Source organism: Convolutriloba macropyga, chromosome 5, assembly GCF_964194025.1.
Source record: "Convolutriloba macropyga chromosome 5, txConMacr16.3, whole genome shotgun sequence".
NCBI classification, from domain to species: Eukaryota; Metazoa; Xenacoelomorpha; order Acoela; family Convolutidae; genus Convolutriloba; species Convolutriloba macropyga.
This window is the reverse complement of record NC_134472.1, coordinates 54,817,627-54,837,527: the sequence shown is the minus strand read 5'-3', so window position 1 is coordinate 54,837,527 and position 19,901 is coordinate 54,817,627. Positions and strand designations below refer to the sequence as shown.

The window sequence follows — 19,901 nt, the reverse complement described above, 5'->3', positions numbered from 1 at the left end:
CAACCGGGTGCTCAACTTAATGGAGTCCCGATTTTTGCATCTATTCGTTTGACCGCCTTGCAATTCACCCCGATTTTTTCACCCCTCTATCAATTCACCCCCATTTTAATACTCTTTTAGAAAACCTCCTTTTCAAATAAGTAAAAATTGGCATTCAAAACAAGCGATATGCAGGGGTTTTGGAGAGCACAAATTTTTGGGGTCAGAATATAGGGGTGGATGAACAGCGGTGAAAAGGAGTAGAACGCAACCTAATATTTAATTAATTTACAATGCTGTGAAAATTAATTGTTTGTAGTTCTGGGCACAACAAATGGGCGCGACTGTCAGACACCCAAGGAGATCCTGACGTGGTACTGCCTGAGGAACAATCTGGTTGAGCCCATGTGGAACTCCACTATGGAAGTCATTGTCAATCAAGAGAGATATGTGCTAACTATGTTCGGTTAGTGATTACTATCAATTGTCTTTTTTGCTTCATAATGCATTAAAAAAATCAACATAATTTGCACAGATACTTGTTCCTGCTCTGTAGCAAATTCAAAGCGGGATTGTGTTTGTGTTAAACGAGATAATAAAAAGTTGTGTCCGACCTCACCTTAGTGGGGTACTATTTGAGCAACTTGTTATTTTTTGGTATGTCAAATTAAGCCAATCGATACATTCGTCGTAGAGTGTTTCGAGTGGTATCATTAGAAAGCCAGTAAAGCGTAGAGCAATTGGCTAAAAAGATTTATTTCAATTTCGTTTTTCTCCATGAAGTTATTGCAGCTTGAGGTTTCTGAAAACTCGGCTGATTTCCAGTGTTTTATATGAATTTTTTTAACTTTAATTAAATTATTTTCAAATTTGCTAGTGTGCATAAAAATCATCAACGATTGCGTCATTTGTTGAACTTTTAAAAAATAGAGAAAGGGGAAGCGTGATGACCTGTGATTCGATTTTTTGTGCTAAAATTTAGACATTTCCAAAAATTCAGACTTTTTTCGGAAACCCTGTTATAAATAACTGTTGAAATAAACTTCAAATTCAAATAACGGCTTTTTTACTTCCAATTTTCAGGATAATGTTTCTGAATTAAACATATACCAGCTCAGCGCTAAATCAAATCAAAATTTATGCATCATTTATAATTGGAAACTTAGGATTTTCTTACCGAATTGTATCTTGCACAGATATTTGGATCGCTTATTTGCCCTTAATAGATGTTGAGTGATAGCTGCAGTTGGTTTATTGGGAAGCTGTTTTTCTAAAAACTTCAGTCAATTTTTTGGTATTATACATCGATTACAGTCAAATCAATCTTCACATCAATGTATCAATGTTCAATTGAAGACTGGTACAATTTCTGTTCAATTAGAGCCCAAATTTCAGATTAAAGCTCACAATGAATGATTGATTAGTGCTTGCATTTTATGATCTGTTTGTAGTTTTATCACTAAGTCCCCTTACCTGAACTTAACCGAAGGCTCAAGTGGCTTACTAAAGTTGTATGTATGATTGAACCTATCTAATGCTTTCAGTTGATATCAACCGGCTCCTGTGGATGTTCTCATTTTATGCAGAACGAAGCAGTAAAATTTGAACTATGCCTTTTTCTTAGTCTCTTTTTTGTCAACTTGTAGCTGCTGAGACTCCTTATTGACTGAGAATTCTTATTGACAGGTCTCATTTCTTTCAGTGACGCAAATATTAACTTTTCTGGGGATTTTTTTTTCCATAAATAGTTTTAAATGTTTTATACTTGGCGTTTTTTCGGGATTTTGCATATATTTGAAAACATTTTATTCTCTTGTCAAAAGATCAGATTATTGCAACTTATAATTAAAATTTTGATAATTACTTGTCTGTGTTGTTCTTTTTTAATCTAATGACGCAATCTGATAGATAATAGTTCTCAACGCCTTCCTATGGAGGTAAAAATAAACCTTTACGAAGACTTCCGTGATAGATGTTGATTTTAATGACATTGAACATATACTAACAACTATTTTTTGTGTATTTCTGCAAATTGCCTTTTTTGCTCTTTTTGTCTGCTTGTAGATTACTCTCATTATTGAAATAACATATCATTTTTTGCGCAGTAAACATTAAAGCAATAAACGGTTTTGTGACTTAACTAATAGTGCTATCACATTGCCAAAAAAGGTTTTCCAATAAAAAATTTTTTTATTTCATCCACTACTTTGTTCTTTTCACAGTCTTCAAAATAACAAGTCCCACTGACACAAAGGGTCCAAGGAAAAATATATAATCTTTTCAGTTAAAAGCTAATATTAAACATTGTTTGTTTCCGTTAATTTCTTGTTTTTATTAGTTTGTCCTAGTTTAGTTTTTAATTTGCAGTCCTATGATGACAGGACCCATTGACTTCCTTTGGTATTTTTGTCTTTCTTTCTATTCAGAGTTTTTTTAGATGAAAGCCTATAGTTTTGTTATGGCTTTTGAATTTATTTTTTTAAACTTGTATGGATTTCTGCTCTGTTACCCTTTTTTATCCTTTTCGTCTTCTTCTATCCTGGTCTCATAAGATGAGATCCCATCTGATTTGTATCGGAATACAAGTTTATTTCTTATAGGTTTCATCTGATGTTCTTTTGATTTAAGTGTTAATAATTGCTCGTTAAAAATTAAACTTTTAGTTTCAGCTCAAATTAATGTTTGTTTTTGTTGTTTTATTTTACTGTTTGTCTTGTCTCGTAGTCTCGCCAATGGCAGATCTCGTCGACCCTCTAATGCGGCATTTTTTTAAATTCACTTAGGCGTTTTAGTTTAATGATTTTTTGTACTTGTACACCAATTACTTTTAAGCAGTGTGTTTTTGAAGGTTTCCTGTCTCTGTGATTTGTTTGACAATTAAGTGAACAATATGGATATGCGGGGTCGTATCATTATGTGCATACGCACATTACCGAGCCTCCTTGTTATGATTTATCTTAATAGTTGTGATCTCGAACGATGTTGAGATAATAGTGATTGTTGGCGCCTTGGAGGTTACAACTCTAGAAAATTTGGGATAGTGCACATCAGTCTCACCCACGCTACTTCAGTGATTGGTGATCGTCGATCATCGAAAAGAATTGATTTTTTTTAAAGAAGCATCCCTTCAGACATCTCAATTGTTTTTCAGTGGTCTTTTTACCGTTTCCTACAACGTTTCAGAAAAGGAGCCTCCTGAGCCACTTGAAGAGTACGGACCAGAGGACGAGCGACTGGCTCTACATGTACTGAACCAACTGGACTTAGTGAAGGAACACGTTGAGAAACGTAGTCTGTATGCACCCACTCAGCCTAACATGGACCAGGGTCAGCTGTACATGTGGGTGGATATGTTTCCTAAGGAACTGGGCGCCCCAGCTGAACCAGTAGATATCACACCTAGACAAGCTCAGAGGTCTGTTTCTATCGTATATTTTGATCAACTGTTATCAGCCAAGATCATGTGAAAGTCCTGCAAATAATCATTACTACTGAGAGGCAAAATTGCGAGTATTGCCGTCTAATTTTTATTCGGGGAAAACTCTCAAAGATTATGCATAATCATACACGAGTCTTGCAAGAGTATGAGCATAAACGATTACCAGGTTGACTACGGCTCTTTTTTGTGCTGGCATATTAAGCAAAGGTACCATTAAAAAGCTAATGGGACTGTTCAAATCATTTAGCAATCCCGAAGTGGCTCAGCTGTATTTCCTCCATTGATTTCAATGAATAAAATCTATGAACGGATTAAGGAGATGAGGTGATTGAAACGGAAAAAAATGTAGTGGCTCAAAATGAAACGCAAGTTGACTTGGATCTACTCTGTCCCCCCCCCCCCAAGCTTAGTGAGCATAAATTTTTTATGACCCCCATACGCACGTGCTATTTTCTTACATAGTAACGTGCTATATAACAACATAGAATTTGTAACGGGGGGTCATAAAAAAACTTGGGGCGGGGGGGGGCAGATCCGAATAGTTTTTTGTCAACAGCTCGGAAAGAGTGAAACGTGCGACTAAGTAGAGCAAGAGATTTAGGAGGACAACTAAGTGAGCAACTTTTTTGACAAATGTGCTGAATAATTATTTCTTTTGCATACCTTCCCCCCCCCCCACACGTTCCTCAAACGTTATGGAAAACTGATAATTTCAGAGTGGCTAACCTACTAATTGAGCTTAATTTTTCCGACCCCACTTATTGGCTCACATGGACAAATTTACAATAAATTTTCGTTTGAATGTTCAGATACTTCCTGCGTGTGAACATCTACAACACATTTGACACGGTGTTAGACGAGACGACATTGCTAGGAGACAGCATGAGTGACATCTATGTGAAGGGATGGCTAGAAGGCATGGAACATGACAAACAGAAGACAGATGTCCATTACAGGTTTGTTATCACACCAAGAAAAGTAACTTATAGTTGAACATACGACCTACTAAGTGCGTGTTAGTAAAATCGATGAACGTGTTGGTAATACTCTAGAGTGAATTTGATACAAGACTATCTTGGATAATCAAATATTTGAATTTAGCATGACAATTGAGTGTAAAACTTGATCATGTCAAATTTTGCGCTCATTTATTAATGCTAAATTTAGATATCTTGATTCATAACAGACCGGAGGTTTCAATGGTTCTAAGCGAGCGCAGATCGGTTACAGCTCCAATTATTTTTCAAACGAAACCTTTTTAACCATATTCAATATTTAGCTTAGACCATCCGCATCGTTAGTTTTGAACCCTTTGTTATTTGTAGGCTTCAGTGCGATTCCGCTATCTTGGCAAATATTGACTCCTTAATTTGAATTGAAGTCACCCGGTAGGAAAACAACTCTTTTTCCTCATCGCTCTGTTCAAAGGTCGCTCAGCAAGAGCAACTACTGTAAAAAAAGATGTGGTGGTATCCATGAAATTATGCTGAAATCATCTGATGTACAATTTACTTTGAGTCAACCTGCGAAATATGTGTACAAAATGTTAGGGATAAACTAAAAACGCAGTAACTGTTGTTGTGTTTAGATGTATGGATGGCCATGGCATGTTCAACTGGCGATTCGTATTCGAGTTCAACTATGATCCCTCTGAGAGGAAAATTGTAGTCAAAAAGAAGGTCAGTTACAGATCCCTACATTTTTACAACGTTTCTGGTTGTGTCTTTCGTCTTCGATTCTTCTATTGACCGTCATATGACATTTTGACAGCTGAAAAAAAATAAAGCATTGTCATCTGTTCGGTTTCTAAGCTGTAATAATTGTGGAAAAACACAAATCAAATTTAAATAAATTATGTTTTTCAAAAGTAGCAAGCAAAAATGACCAGCAGTCAAGATGAAGTTTCACATTCAGAAACAATATTGGCTTGAAAACTTTTAAACTAAAGATTATAATGTGTACCGAAGTCGTAACGATAATCTCTATTCAGAGCAAGCCAAGACTCTAAAAATGGTCCTGTCGGCCAGAAGCTACTTCAGTCCTGCACGGTTTTAATCATGTGGACAAAGTCATACCGATCAAAAGTCGATAGGCTAAGGATTATCAGCACTAAACCCATTAGTCGACAATTTTTTAAAAGAAATATAATCTATTACAATTTTCCCAGGAGCACTTCTGGAGTCTGGACGAGACTGAAACTCACTACCCGGCTAGAATTAACCTGCAGATTTGGGACAACGATCTCATCTCTGCAGACGACTTCCTCGGATCAATCCAACTTGATTTGGAGAAGATGGTTCAGCCCAGCAAGACTAGAAAGGGATGCACCCTCCAACAGCTGGAATTCGACCCACCAGAGGTGAGTGTGATTAAAAAGCAATCTCAGAGACATTGATACAAATAAATGCATGACTTGCGATTATGATTAAGGATGGCTGATATTAGTTAAGAAGACTCAAAAGTAAGTTGAGATCTTAGGTAGTTTGTCATTGCCGAGTTTTTTTTACTCGCTCATGCTCATTTTCCAAGTTGCATGTTAAAATTGGCTTGTTTGTTCACTATTCTGTTCATTGCATTCATTTGCTACACTTGTTTGAGTAGGGGGATGAACGGAATACTTTACATGGTGGTAATGTCATAGAAAAAAAGCGAAAATAAAACTGTTTTAGGAAGCTGTGTTAATTTTGCCTGAGCCGAATTGATGATAGGAAATCTTATTATTTTATTTTATTTGTTAGGGCACGAAATCTTCAAGCCAGGTATTTTAGGTGAACTTTTTAACATATGTCGTTGTTCTTTTGCAGCCATCAAGCATTTTTTTTTAAAGTTTAAGTATCTCATTACGTTGTTAAACGTATAATTGGGTCGAGTAAATATACACAATTTTGTAATCATTATCCGCGGCCATGTTTTATGATAAAGCCTACTAGCGTGTCTGAACAACACTAACACTACGAAAAACTAGTTCAGATTCGGTCAAAAGGGGATATATCCTTCACATTTATCCACAATCCACAATCCTTCCCATTTTGGCAATTGTGGATACTTGTGTCGGAATTTCGTCACTATAGTCCGCGTATTGCCGTCGCGATGACACAGTAAACGTAACTATACTCCGCTTTATTATTTTCCCCACAAATACAATATCTAAATTTCTAGTTTTTTTCCAACCAAGATAATCAACACTAAGGGACTTTTATCATCAAAATCAGAAATTGAAATTACATAAATAAATCTATTTTTCATATCCAAAGTATTTTTCTTGCAAGACCTCTAGGCAGTTAACATCCATAGTTTAACGTCCATAATTGGCCAATAAGTTCAAATTTGTCAAAACTGATAAGCTAAAGCATAGCAGTGTTCTTCTAATTATCTAATTACCAGACATTTTAAGCCATACTTCCGTTTAGACTGAAACATAAATCAGCTCAGTTGTTGACAATAGTTTCATCGTTCGTGAATATTGCTTACATTGAATATCCTTCGGAATTTTTTCACTTGTGTCCACGTCTCACCGTCACAATTATTCACGCATAATTGTGACATAAAACATCACATATGTTTACAAAAAGCTAAAATTTGTAGAAGTGTGCGTTTGGTGACGTAATGCTGATCCTGAAATAAATTTATTGGAAAATTCTACATTTTCAGCCAAAGATTTTACATTAATTTCTTTTAATCCTTTTTCTGCTGAAATTCATGCAGTGTGTGATACAAAGTTGAATTAATGCGGGAAAAGCATGCTAAACTGTCAATTAATATCCTTTTAGAGCTCCACTTTATCTTCTACGCAGGTATTTCTGACGACGAGATGCAACCGTTTTTATCCACCGGTATCTGTTCTTTTTAAAGTCATCAGCTATTGGTTGAACATCGACAATAATCATAAATCAATTCGAAGCAGAGCACGTCGTTGTCCGTACAAAAACTTATCAACATTTTGCTGTTCTGGTAGGAAAATGAAACTCCGGATCAGGTAATTTTACGTTATGTGATTGCTTTTAGTTTGTGTCTTGTCTTTGTTCAGTTTTCTCATAAATTCTGATTGTGAATGATTAGTGCTTTACACCTAACAATGGTTGTACCGAAGTGTGAGACATCAATCGCTAGTTTGAACTGTGTGAAGTAATCACTGTTTCACGACAACCGTTTCTTTTCACAGGTTCTTGCGATTTCTAAAGTTCTTTCAATTATCTGCTGTGCGGTTTATATTGCAAATTTCACCAGAGCAGATCATGGGTATCCAATCTGAACGTAAAAAGTAAAGTTGACATTCTTTAGTTCCATGAAATAAAAACTCAATTTGTAACCATACACGAATTTCAAATTCTGAATATAATTTTTGCACATACACTATAGTGGGCTCACTTGCCTAGCTATGAAATTGAGATAACATGCAATGGAAACTTACAAGGATACCCGATTGCAAAGCTGAATGACTCCATTCAAATTTCAAAGAAAAAAGATTTCTCAATGTTGCGTTTTCACGGTTTTCATGTATAAATGACTTTACATCTGTGTTTAGCAACAGGGAGGGAGAAAAGATGAGAACAAATTTTGATTTCGTGGCAGCGCTCGTGTTATTCGGATTAATGGTGAAAATTGTTAATGAGTGCTTATTGTTGCATCTGGTGAGTTACCACAATTCTGCCAATTTCCTCAACAGGCAACACCAGTAGTTAAGGATACCGATGTTGCAAAAAAAAAATCGATATTTTGATACATTTTCAGGTAACATCTTTTCAAAAGCAGTTTGTTCGTAAAAGTGGAGCTTCAACTTAACTTTGCCTTTCACAATAGATAGTTCTCCGTCAAATATATTCTTTTTATTGCAACTTCTTTTAGTTATGAATAAATGCACGTTCATACGCTCAGCTTTTTTAAAATCTTTTTCATTCTTTTTCATTCCAGGCAATTAATCCTCAGGTAATGTAGTTTGGCTGGATATAGCAATGACAACGAATAGGTAACAGTGATATCTCATGACAAACTATTGAATCAATCACAAAAAATCTCATTCCTCATTACATTTTTCGTCACTAATTACAGCCAACAACAAATTGTGAATTAAGTAAACCCAGAGCTCTCAAATTTTGTGTACAACACTCGAAACTTAAAAACAACATAACACCAGGAAGAGCTATCAGTAAGCTACCATTAAATATAGTTCCATCCTGATTTATGCACAAGCTAAAAAATGAGAAAGCACAAACATTTTTCTGGAATGTGTCTCTTTTGTTTGTCAATTTTTTCAAGATAGATTATATCTACATTATCCGCAAAGCTAATTAAAGAGTATTAAAGGGGTAAAAATTAGGAGAAAAACTGCTTTTTCTTGCTGGGTTTATTTTAATGGCAAAACTTGTTGAATTGAAATTACTTAATTTAAGTACGGGCAAACCTTTAATTGCTCCCGAACGAAATTTGAAACAATTATTGTAACTGTAGGTGTCTTTTTCAATGCTATTTTTCGCTTGACCCTTTTCTTTCAGAATTATCTTCGATTTCACTTCTTGATTGACTTTTTCAGGCGTGACTCTCTGTTGATAAAAATTAAGTCTCTTGCTTTTATTAAATTGTGAGCGAGGTTTGTATAACGCGTGTAGCGTAGAAGTTAATCGTTATCATAAAACATTTATATTTGATTCCCTACCATACTTCAACTCTCAGGTCAAGTCTGCGAAAACTTCTTGCAAATTGATTTCTGAAATTTGTAAAACAATGTATTAGGTTTGGAAACATTTTCAACTCGAGATTTATCTCGGATTGGAAGGCGATTTTGTCCTAGAAGTTTTGCAAATAAAACAGCGGCTTCGTTATGTGATGAAAAAACAAACAAAAAATTGAACATTGAAGTGGCCTGAAAAATTTAATGAAAAGCAGGAGAGTCAGTTTCTGTTCATGTTAAGAATTATACAAAGACAGTGAAAAAATTCATTGTTGACAAAAGGTGAAAATGAACGTTTTCTTTTATTCAATGTTTTAGAATTTACTTACAATAATCTTGAGAAAATTGAGCCCCCGTTATGTTGAATCCAAACTCAAGTGATGTAGAATTTGAGGGGAGCATGTTAAGCAATTCTGGGTGCTTAATCGGGCGCATTTTATCTTTCGTAGGTGCAAATTTAAATTAGCTTTAAAAATTTGCCCATTTTAAATTTGTTCCGGGAAAAATTAGCAAATTTCACATAACGTTTGTACGGGCATGTTTATACTAAAGAAATAGTTGCACAAAAGTTGAAAAAAATAAATAGGTTTAGTGTTTATTTGAAATGGAATTTGTTAAAACATTACTAATCATATATCACATACAAAACACTGACAAAATTATTCTGTGAGTAACATAACGTTGTCGAACTAACATTTAACCTATACAACCTAATATATCCTACCTTGTGCACCTGAAGAAAAAAATATTTAGATGCATTCTATTTTGGAAAAAAATATTTCTGTCGAGTGGACAGAAATATTTCTGTCAAAGAAGCATAGCAATATGCACGAAAAATGAGACGCAATTTTGGAAAAATTCCCATAATTTATGAAGTTGTTTACTTTGCGTAACAAACAAGAGTAAAAAAGGTATAGAGCCGAAGTGAAACAAAACTTGATAGCCATAATATGAAACATTATTAAACATGGTAAATCTTGCCAGCATCTTTTCATTTTACGTAGCGAGAAAATATCAAGATGTGTACAGACTAGTATGATCTTTGCATAAGCATGAAGAAACAAGAGCTTGGCAACGGTTCCAAAAAAGACTAACCATGACATAGCAGAACAAATTCAGTCACAAAAAAAATATTTTTTAAATAAAAAAAATCTTAATAATTGATAAAACACACTTCCAATAATTGATACAAAAAACAGTCCCAAATATTTTTTAAAAAACGAACGATTTATTTTTATTCGTTTTAGCTAAGTTTGGATGCCAAACTAAAATTAGCTGAAAATACTTTTCACTAGCATAACTTCACTTCGGACATATTCACTGGAGATATTTTTTCTTTGCTCTTTTGTTGGGACGAGATACATCAAACAGCAATTGGAAATGATTAAATCTGTTATCAAGATTTGTCAACATTTTGCCAAAAGCTGTAAGGAAATATTAGCAGTTCAAAGAATCTCGCACCTTTTTTCTAGTAGAGACAAAAGAATATTAGACTAATATGGAAGATAACAATATGAAACCAAAGCAAAAAAATCAATATTGCTTTGCAATTCCATATGATGTTCCCATATTGGTAATATATCTCATTGTAAAATGTTTTTATTCTTTTAAGGCTCTAATCTGCAATGGTCCACTTACCCTCACTTTAAACTCTGAGTTTAAAAAGATATTTTTTCTTTTCTTGGGACGAGATACATCGACCAGTATTTGGAAATGATAAAATCCTTCATCATGACTTGGCATGATCATGCAGATCTTATCAAGGTGTGTTAAGTTTCGTTTCACCGGGGCTGTTGAAGGGTATTTTAAAACCCGAGAGAACGTGATGAACTTAATAAGTAGATTCTACGTTACTCTGTTTATCAATGCTTGTGTGTGTGTTACGATAGATGACGAATGGGAACCGACCAGTGTCTCTCTTCCTCTACAGACGACTCAAGGGCATGTGGCCACTCAGGAGGGACTTCGGAAACGGGGAGGGACCCGAACTCACCGTAAGCGCATTTGAAAACAGAATATTAGCCACTTAAATATTTTAATTGGCGGCAAAAGCGGTGTACAATTGTATATGACAAGCGGTGAATATGATAAGAACCAAATTCACTTGCACCTGAACTTTTATATTTTTGTGATAATTAAATTTTTTGTGATGTTTACACTTTTTCAAGGATCTAAAACTCTTGCAAGAATTTTGCAAATTTTTAATCTACTTCTAGTTCCGGCAATGAGTCGGATGCAAACATTGAGGTCATATTCAGGGTTTCTCGATGTAGCAGAAACTGACAAGGGATTATCGTTAAACACTTTCATATAGAGCATTAAACAATTTTAAGATTATCGTTGTGAAGTGTATTCCGAACCCATATTTTTGGGCTGTTGTTTATGATATAATTGAATACGACAACGTTTATTTGGTGTAGGGCAAGCTAGACATGGAGATAGAATTGTGTGAGGAGACAGAGCACGCAGAGAGGGCCTGTGGAAAGGCAAGAGACGAACCCAATGCTAACCCAGTTCTGGAGCCACCTAAGTAAGTGATGTGTGTGTGTGTGTGTGTGTCTGTGAGTGACATCCAGAAAATGTGGTGCAATAAAATTTTAGAATTTTTAGGCCTAATGTTAAGTTCGAACCTTTTGCTTCTGTGAATTAAACACAAATGGCTATTGTCGGAGTTGATCCTTTGTCCGTTTTAATTTGGAAAAGTTTAAAGAAATTTGTTTTCTTTCTGGTCCTTAATTTCATATAATCATCCTAAGTATTCTAGGTAATGAAGCGCGAGATCCATTTCTATTCGTGAAAATCCAACGAGGTCACGCACGTCAAGAGCTTTTATGAGGCCAGATCACATCATTGTATTTAGAAATAGTAGGCTCATCTGCCAGACTAGTTTTTCGCATTAACCTTGACATTATTAGACAATATTAAGTTGCGATGGTAGTTTTGTCCAGCTACCCATAACACGAAACTCAACAAACCCCATCATCGCCAAGTTAACTCACACAAATTATATTATTGGTTAAAACAGTAACCCAAGTTAGTATAGTACTATAAACTTTTTTAAAACTCTGCCCTTTTCAGACGACCAGCGAGTAGCTTCCTCTGGTTCACTTCCCCTTGGGCCACCTTTAAACATATAATATGGCGCAAATTCAAGTGGTACTTCATAGGAGGCCTCATTGCAGTATTCCTTATACTGTTCATTGGCCTGTGCATTTACTCTGCGCCCGTTAGTATCACAGTCCAGGACAAAATACTTGACAAAGATACTTTTTATGTCTATATAACCTCGCATCTCCAATTGCTTCAAATTTGTTCTCATTCGTGTCCTTCGCTGATGTCATGCGCTTTGTTTTTTCATTAGCAAGATAATTGTTTTATATTTTTTTGTTGTATTTTGAGAAGAATTTTTGCTGTTTATAAAAGTTTATTACACAAAATTGACCCGGATCATACTTACATGGTAAAGCAGCAGGGAACCATGACGTTTCAATTCTGAATTTATGTCATCACCATATTCTGATTGCATAATTATATACCATTCCACGGTTAGAAATTAGTCTATTTATTCGGATGCCCGGAGGTTGGTGGCAGAGCAATTTAGCGCTAAATCAGTCTAGAGACATTTTGTTTTTTAGTATGGCCAGTAATCTGTTCATGTCACAATTTACAATGGCCAGTCTGATTTTTGAATAAAATTTTCTTCATGAAAATTAATGTTCAGCTTGCGCAAACAAGGTTAACTTTATATGCGATTAGAACTTCCGCGTGGGTACGTGTAACATTTGATTTGCGTAGCAAGTCGTAACCACCAAGCTAAATGGGCTTTGCGGTAACTGCCAGCAAACTAGCTTAAGTATAGATAGTGTGTGTTCTACTATACTAATTACCAGGTATAAGCTACAAATGTATGACGTTATTCATCTCAGACTTCATTTTGGGGTATGAATAATTTTCAGAGTATACAAGATAAATTTAGCCCTGGCTAACTCTATGACTTCAATATAATCATAGCAAAGAAAAACTACACATAAAGAAAATTAAAAAATTCTGGAGATAAAACAATTCGGAACTGAATTAAGTGTTTACTCTTGAAAAGTGCTGATTCATCGCTGAAAAGCTCAAGTCCGGGTGTCTATTGAGAAGTTATGAATTGTGAAGTGAAGAAAAAAGGCAGTTTTAGCAGCTTACTTGAAAACGAAGATGCAGCCAAGAAAAAGTTCAATTTTTAATTTTTTTTAATCCGGTGTAAGCTTAATCCGGTTACGATCAACTGCGGAGTCAATTCAGATGAAAAAATTTTTGTCAATTTCAAATTGTATTGTCATTATAAATTAAACAAACAAGGAAGCTCGCTAATGTTCAATGGTACATTACATTCCGACGCGACCCAAAAATTTGTCTTGATGGTCGACCTTTTGACTGACATATATACAAAAAAGGTTAAGACCAGTCAGATCATTTTTTTATTTCACTGCAGTTAACGCTGAAGCCACTTAAACGACTGGCCTAAAATATTTTCTATTTCCTTTTCCCAGGTAGAAAGAAGTTATCAAGTGAACAACTTAATTTAACCAAAAAATGAGATCCAAAATCAACTTTTTATCCCGTATATACTGAATCGCAATATGTAACGTTCATTGAAAAACAAATGGCCTCTATTAAGTTTTTATTAGCTTTGAATTCTAAATTCAGATTTCTAAGTAAACCCTGAAGTGAAAAAAAACTGACATAAGAACCCACTTTAAATCTTTATTGGAAAAAGAAATTTAGTTCAAATTCAAGCAGTTACCCAAGCTCAATGACCACGAGGTGAAGCAAGTCAGGTTTTTTGACTAGATCAAAATTTGTGAAGGCAAATTAATTCAAAAAAATAATTTAGTTAAAGTTATGCAGAATCAAATGAGAAAAGATTCTGAAACTTTCTTCAATTTCCTGGAGAAAATTTTTTGCTGCTAGCGAAAAGCAACCCCGTACTAATTTGCAAGTTAACCATTTAGTACTTGCCCGTAAGATGAAGACTGAAGCAGCTAGAATACCCTGCTAGTGAGACTAAATTACGAACGATAACACTATTGTGAGGGGCAAATTCTTTTTCAAAACTTTGATGTTGACTTTTTAACAAAGTTTAAAACATACACTGCCAAACAAACACATTAAGAATTTTCTTCATTTCTTCATGATGAACACAATTGGTTTTAAAGTATAAAAATAACTGCAAATTCAATTTGTAAACAACTAAATTTAACAAAAGAACATTAGAGTGAAAAGCCTAATAAAGAAAAATGCTTCAAATTTCTACGAATAAAAGATCCGACACAAATATATTTTGTTTTGCAAAAAAGATTGCGCAGTCATAATTTTTTTTCAGCCTTACCGTTTTGCAAATATCTAAACTATGAGCACACTATGCAATCAATGAAATCTTTAGTACTCATACTGCAACCAAATTACGCACAAAAAACATCTTGAGCTAGATCGCAATTTAGAATTTCTTTAGTTTATACTAAAAGTTTTAAATTTGTCAATTATAAAAATTCTTAAGTAGCTGTATTGGATTCTATTAGAATTTTAATAAGATTTATTAGTATTGGCGTCTAAAAACAATACATTGTAAAAATAAAAAAACTGGCAGCATTTAAAAAAGTTTTATTAAAGGTATTGACAAGGTCAACAAATTCTTTAGTTTTTCATGGACCGGTTTATACAACAAAATTTGTGCATCCTTAATATAAGATAATTGAATTGGATAAACTTTGAAGTTAATATTTTGCAACTTAAATTTGATAATTTCCTGAGAAACACAGACTTGTCTACAAAAATTGTTGATAACAACACAACAAAATTCCACTAAAAACATCAGATTAAATGAAAAGAAGTACATTCGAAAGACTCGAGTACACAGGTTTATTCTGCAAAAAGACCAATGATTAAGTAAAAAGCTATTTTCAGCGAGCAACAAAAATTGAAACCTGGGTTTCAAAATCAACCTCGTTTTCAAACTAAAGTTAATACTGTAACATCTCTTGAGTATTCATTATCATGCAGCTGATCCAAACTCTAATTTTTGAATAGTCTCTGAAAAATTCAAATAATGTTTGTATCCTAGTGCAGATGTAAGAAGAATGACCTCTGCACTCGATATAATTCTAGTATGAGACTAGATAATTCTAGCAAACTCAAATGAGGTCACCCAGGCTATATAAACGTAAGGTACATTGTAACTGAGGTTTATCAAGTTTCCACAACCGCTTGTTCCTTCAAATTATTTATCAATTCATATGAAACCACATATTGGAAAGAAAAACTCCTAAGTAAATCCCCAATTTCTTAAGAGTTGGTAATAAAATTTGAAAACCATGTTTATTTCTGAAAAAAATATAGCTCAACTACTGTGAAATAGCAAAGAAAAAAATTTTTAAAGCAGCTAGGAGTTCTTGTTGATTATTTGAGAAGTCAGCAAAGCAAAATTGAGGTTCCATGAGTTTTAGGGAAACATTTTTTAGGCAGTTTTAAAAATCAATCGGAGTCAAATGTACTCGTTCAGAAGTTTCAATTACGCTTCCTCATAATAACAATGAGTTTTGAAAACAAAATGAATATATGATAACTCATTTTGTGAACAATTATATTAACCAAGAAGAAAATGTTTGAAAACCAAATTTAGACAAAGTTCAAAATTTCTTCATCTTATTACAAAACTAAATAACGTCATTTCCATATCTGCGATAAGCTTTTAAACTAAGGGGACTTTAAATGTGGAATATTAGGGACTTTTGATGACGTTCGTACCTAAAATTGGAAGGTAAGTCAACAAAAAAACAAAGATAAGGCTCAAAAATTACTTACTTTTTCGGAAAATGTAAACACTCCACTCATGAAATGAAAAAAAAAACGAAGTAGTCATGAACCTGTGCTATCGACAATATTTGTTTTGCCTTCTACTGAAAACGAGATTTTTTGTTACTCAGATTGTGACAAAGCTACAGAATAGAAATTATCTAAAAGCAAACTTTGAAATTTTCCAAAAACTTTGAAATTAACTTTTAGTAATGAAATCAATGTTTTTAATTACATATTTTATAACATTTTTTTCTTTCAAGTAGAGTGCTTGAGAACTTCAATGAGATCTCGGAGTATTTGGACAAAGTTATAATACAACATTAAAACAAAAAATCAATTTAAAAAATAGTTTTCTAGTCAAGATCATTAATTTACCACAGACCAATTCAGACTACAGCAGACTTATAATCACCAATAAAACAAAAGTAAATTTGGCATAATTTGCCAAAAAATCACGAGAAAAAGAGAACGCCAACGGATGTAAAAAAGACAAAAATGGCTCTAAATCCGAATTACAAATCCCGAATCCCAAATCGAAAATCACTTGTTTCTTAATTGAAAAACCACGATGCGACAAAAATTAGCCACGATACCAAATCATTTTTAACAGAAGCAAATTTAATTGATTTAAGGCTTGGTAAGATAATCTTAGTTGACTTTATTAACTCATTGGCATGCCATTAGTTATCAGTTTAAAGTCATAATCCAAGTTTGGAATCACAGCGACACTCGGATTAATAGTCCCTCGTCACCCTGATGATGATTTATTATGTGAATCAAAACCCATACAATCGGGTTTGCAATTGCATTAGCAGAACCAACACAATCGGCTTTTCAGGTGGAATAATAAAACCCACACAATCGGTTATTCAATTGGGATAGTGGAACCCCCATAATCTGATTTTCAATTGGGATACTCTTAACTAGTGGGAAAAGGATATCAATTTATCGTGGCTAAAACCCCTAAGCAATGAAAATGATATTATTGGGGAAAATTTATCAAAAATTAAGTGAAATGTTTCAAAAGCTTTAATTCTGGATAACATCTCGATTGCGAAAACTATGCATCAGCTTGATCTTTTAATTTTTGCGGATTTGTCACCTTTATTTTGTTTTGAGGAAAAATTTTTGTATTATTTTCAATGTAAATTCTAACTTCTAATCGATAAATTTTACTCAGTCTACAAATAAGTAAAGCGCTTCGAAAGCTACAGCATCAGTTTGTGATCGAAATTTTGTAAATTGTGGTTTGGCATTTAGATTCAAATGAGAAAACAAACGAACTCACAAAAGACGTCTTGCGCCATTTTTATGAAATTTTCTCAATTTTCTGAATCTTTCGACATTGTCTCTTTGTTTAACATTACTTTTTTAGTTTGACACTAGCTGCTTGCTAATTCCAACAATCCAGCAATTTTAATTGATTTAGTATTTTCCATTTTTTTCATTGACACTTTGCCATGAGTTTTTGCTCTTACTTCAGAGTTTTGTCAAAGATGTTTATTTGTCGGTCCGACGCAATTTAGTGGGAGAGAAACTATATGTTCAACTGTTTGATTATTATTTATGTATTTTATTTGCGAATTCATTGAATGACTGAAATCATTTAACGCGTGACATGTGTTGGCGCTTTCAGCCGGCCAGCTACTTCATTCCTGTGGTTCACTTCCCCCTGGGCCACATTCAAACACATCATCTGGAAACACTACAAGTGGCACATGATCATTGGAACCATCGTCATACTTGTCGTCCTCTTCTTAGCTCTATTCATTTACACCTTCCCGGTTAGACACCACACACATCATGGTCACGTGATGAAATACCCAAGCGACAAAAAACTTATATGCCAAATTCCGAATCTTGTCAAATCATGGGTCAAAATACCCTTTTGGCGAAGAACCCTATGCGCTAAAATACCAGATAGAACGAAAACCGCTTTTTTCTGATCTTTGCGTTCAGTGACCCAATTACAAATTTTCAAGTAATACTATAAGCATTTTGTCATAATTATTACCCAGTTAATTTGATTTTGAAATCGGTTCTGATAGTTTGATGTTGGGTTCTACAGTTCATGGAGTTGGCGGTTCAATCCTAAATTATCACGCTTTGGCATGCCAATATGCTTATCATCAATTCCGAATTGATGATGTATTAAGCATATTGGCATGCCAAAGCGAGATAATTTAGGATTGAACCGCCAACGCCAATGGATGCAATTATGAGAAAGAATAAAGCCTCAAAAAGAGTTTTTTTTCAGGCTTTGTTCTCTCATAATTGCATTCATGGGGTAAATTTTTAAGTAAGGTAAATTGGGTATTTCTGCCCTAACGCCCTCGTCACAACTTTACTCGAATTGCGTCATGAAAGCCTGTGTATGCAAAAGTACTGTATGCTTGCGGCATAGCTTGTTCTTGAATCCAATCAAGAAAAATATTGGTCATAAAGAGATCCGTTTTGACGTGGAAAAAATGATGTACGGACGAGAATACTGGTTTCACATGTTAAATGATGATTACTTTTTTTCAGCAAAACATGCTGAATGCCTTCATGAACTCCATCATCTGATTGGCCAGTCTGACTGTCCAGCCAATTGTATCAGCCAATCAAATCGCTTCTACTTGCTATCATCAGTCATCCAATCAAATTGTAGTATGACCTTCAATTGATCATTGCAAAAAATTCAATTTCAGTTTCAAAATTAAGGGAAGTTTTTCTTGTTTCCAGGGTGCCTTCATGAACTGGCTCTTTTCGTAAAGAGTTTCCAATTATTCACGAGACAACAAACATCGGAATTTGAGCTTTTAAAGCCTACGTCAACAGAACTGTATTATAACAAATTTAATACGAAACTTTATAAATTTCTATTCCCAATATTTCTATTTTGAAATTTATGTAATAAATGCAAATAATTTGTCCACGAATTTAAGATTTCTCAATTTCTGTATATTGTTATGTGCGTACCCGATCAGTAATTGAAAGTGTAAGCGCTAAATCAGATGTCGTCTTGTCTGTTTTATTCTGTGAATATAATTTAATAGTGCCATCTGCTTTCAGGTAAAAATAAAGAAGTTTTAAAATTAGCACTCAGATAAAGCAATGTATTATTGTGATTGCATTGGCAATCATGTATTACGGGAAACAATTGATATAATCGTTCTTTGTAGCAAACGATTTATCTTAACCTAATGTACTGTTGTTGAATGTCGGCTTAAATTTGTGCCCAATCTCACTCTTATTGAAGGCGGACCTATTAAAAGTTGTGGTCGGCATTGAAATACCCAACATCGAAAGGATGTCCGAAGTTCATAGCAGTCAATAAAGTTATAAATTTAGTACAGCAATTTAGTTTCGCCATTTTTGCAGGGACATGTTTTTAAAATGTAACGACATGATTCTTTGGACTTATTTAAAAGTTTCTCAGAACGGTTTCGTCTTAAAAATTAGGCAATCTCTTACAAAAGAATTGCGTCTCTCGGCAGGAGGGTTAATTTGCAATACTCATTCCCATACCAGTTATCTAAGGCGATGTCTCGTACAATGACCACAATTGACCCAGATTTTGCGAGATGATTATCCTTCTTTAAATTAGCAGATCCTTTTTTATTACTGCTCTTATAAACAAACGCTTACTGAGTTGCAGTAGATTGTCTAAATGTCAATTGGTTAACGGCCTTGGTTAAAAAACCATAAAAAAACACTTGAAAACTTATGTTTCATTTTTTCAATTAGTTCAAGAAAAAATTACTCCAACTGCTCAGCACTGCTGGTTGTGTTGAAATCAAAAATCCGGTTGCGATCTGCAAAGGACCCATTATTTTTTGATGAAACAAAATGAATTATTTTGAGATGAAAGTACGGCGCCAAATTGATGAATTTAAATGCAAAATAGTTGAAATAGTAGAGGTCTTGAAGCGACAAACCGTTCAACTACTTAAGAAACAAGGAGGCTCGGTAATGTGCCATCGCAGATAAGGT

At 34.2% G+C, this 19,901-nt stretch overlaps 1 protein-coding gene across 1 annotated transcript in view; it reads left to right on the top strand.

Moving 5' to 3' along the window:
- LOC142339479 (myoferlin-like) overlaps positions 1-18,870 on the top strand; it is a 120,327-nt gene extending 101,457 nt beyond the window's left edge. Inside the window, exons 41-51 of the mRNA XM_075389523.1 lie at positions 207-215; positions 299-445; positions 3,163-3,394; positions 4,228-4,374; positions 5,007-5,097; positions 5,586-5,777; positions 10,976-11,080; positions 11,507-11,616; positions 17,563-17,710; positions 18,453-18,572; positions 18,651-18,870. Of these exons, the coding sequence (XP_075245638.1) occupies positions 207-215; positions 299-445; positions 3,163-3,394; positions 4,228-4,374; positions 5,007-5,097; positions 5,586-5,777; positions 10,976-11,080; positions 11,507-11,616; positions 17,563-17,710; positions 18,453-18,491 (1,220 nt within the window). The 3' untranslated portion in view covers positions 18,492-18,572; positions 18,651-18,870. The remainder of the gene's footprint in view (positions 1-206; positions 216-298; positions 446-3,162; positions 3,395-4,227; positions 4,375-5,006; positions 5,098-5,585; positions 5,778-10,975; positions 11,081-11,506; positions 11,617-17,562; positions 17,711-18,452; positions 18,573-18,650) is intronic.
- Positions 18,871-19,901: the final 1,031 nt, after the last annotated feature.